General features: G+C 54.6%; 1 protein-coding gene across 1 annotated transcript; it reads right to left on the reverse strand.

Moving 5' to 3' along the window:
* Positions 1–1,036: 1,036 nt before the first annotated feature.
* PPTG_22997 (hypothetical protein) lies at positions 1,037–1,557 on the reverse strand (the record flags this gene model as incomplete). The annotated part of the gene is made up of 2 exons (XM_008907832.1): positions 1,037–1,071; positions 1,422–1,557. 2 exons carry the CDS (start codon positions 1,555–1,557, stop codon positions 1,037–1,039), a joined length of 171 nt encoding a protein of 56 aa, XP_008906080.1.
* Positions 1,558–1,875: the final 318 nt, after the last annotated feature.

Raw genomic sequence — 1,875 nt, forward strand, 5'->3', positions numbered from 1 at the left:
GGCTGTGTCGCTGGGCGAGCTCAGCAAGTTACTAGACATCCCTGAAGAAGTGTTAGTTCGAACCCGAGAGGCCGCTCCCGGAGAGCTGTCCTCTCCTGAATATTGGCTAGAGTGGTACCGGAAAACCCTAGCAACGACTGAATTTGCTAAACGCGCGAACCTCGACTTTAGGTCAACCCAGAATGAGGGGGCCGTGCTTGGAGTCGAGCGAGAAAACGGCGTCCCCGCACAAACAGACCCCGTGGAAGACGCCGACAAGGGAGAGTTGGAGGAACCCGTAGGGGTGTTCTCATTCAGAGCCCGCCCTCCACCTGAGAAGCCCAAGCCTCCGGATGGGAGCGTCGACGTCGACGAATCCGTAGTACAGGAAAATGTTGGTGTGGAGCTATCTGAACACGATGAAGTAGGAGCCTGCCCTGAGAGAAGAGATACTTAAAGGTATACGAGAAGCCTATGAGCGAGGGGCTGCCGAGATGCGCGTGAATATCACTGAAAGGGGCTCGCCATGCCGGAAATGTAGGAAGCGCTACAACGAGATCAGGCAACCTGCCAACAAGAAACAAGTCTGTTTGGTCTTTTCTTTCCTCAACGTTGAACGTTCTAAAACAATGGGGGCTCACTACTCTACCGAGGAGGGAGACGGAGTGCTTGGTTACGCGAATCTGATCGCACGCCCTGAACGGTGGACGAACACTGAGTCGGAAAGCTCGAGTCGGAGGATTCTCCCCGAGTAGAGCGAGTGACGGCAGAACCCGTTATGGAAGGCAAGCGTGTCGTCGCCTATGTTCAAGGGGTCGAGGTCCTATCTACGGGATTCATCGACTGTGTTCCCGCTGAATTGCTTATAGACTCCGGGGCTGTAGCGTGCTTGGTTCACTCCCGAGTCCTGAAAAGGATAGGAAGGTCTACACTCAGGGGTTATACCCAAAGCCTGAACGCCGTCTCTGGACACTCCCGGAAGACTCGAGGCGTCATCAACTAGCGGCTGCGCCTAGACTCGCTAGAGAAGACGATCCCGTTCGTGGTCGTCGACCTATTAGACGTGGATGCGTTCCTCGGTACCAACGCCCTCTGAAAATTCAAGGCTTTGATTGACTTAGAAGACAACTTGGTGACGCTCAAGGGGACTGGTGAAGCGTTTCCGTTTGGATCTCCTCGAGTGGAAGAGTCCTACCGCGCTTTAATCAGTTCCTCCGTCCGGTCAGCCCGGGCGGACAGGCCCTGGTGGTCGCCAATATAGCAGGGACGGTCGATGATGGAGTCACTGCCCTAGTAGAAGGCCTGATGGACCTGAACGCGGCTGTCCGAGTGGCTAGAACATTGGGCTCAGTTCAGAAGGGAAGGTCATCGTGGAAATTTGTAATCCTTCGACCGACATTAGCGTAAAAACGGAACACGTTTGGCGGCCACATCAATAGTACCCGAGGCCGCGTTCTCCCTCGGAGCGAGTTTGGATGAAGTGCGCGAGCAGGAACAGCACGACTCCCGATGAATCGACTCGGTGATCCGAGCACCGGGCAGGGCAGAGGAATTCTCTTCGTCGTCAACATCAACCATGTAAGAAGCGCTCCAAGAGGCGCTTAAGACGGACTTTGAAGGTTCGAAGTTGACTGGGGAGCAGAGAGAATTGTTCCGTGCTTTGCTGGAGACTTTCCGAGATTTATTCGTCGAGACCTCACTAAGGCCCGGTCGAACCGACTTGTTGGAATTTTCCATTGATACTGGGGATCACCCTCCTTTCAAACAACGCCCTTACCGCGTGTCGGGCGCCGAAGGGCACGTCATGGAGGCCGAAATCCAGCAGTATCTTGAATCGGGCTTCATCCAACCTTCTAATAGTCTTTGGGCTAGCCCCGTACTGATGATTCCCAAGCC

Source organism: Phytophthora parasitica (assembly GCF_000247585.1).
Source record: "Phytophthora parasitica INRA-310 unplaced genomic scaffold supercont2.27, whole genome shotgun sequence".
NCBI classification, from domain to species: Eukaryota; Oomycota; class Peronosporomycetes; order Peronosporales; family Peronosporaceae; genus Phytophthora; species Phytophthora nicotianae.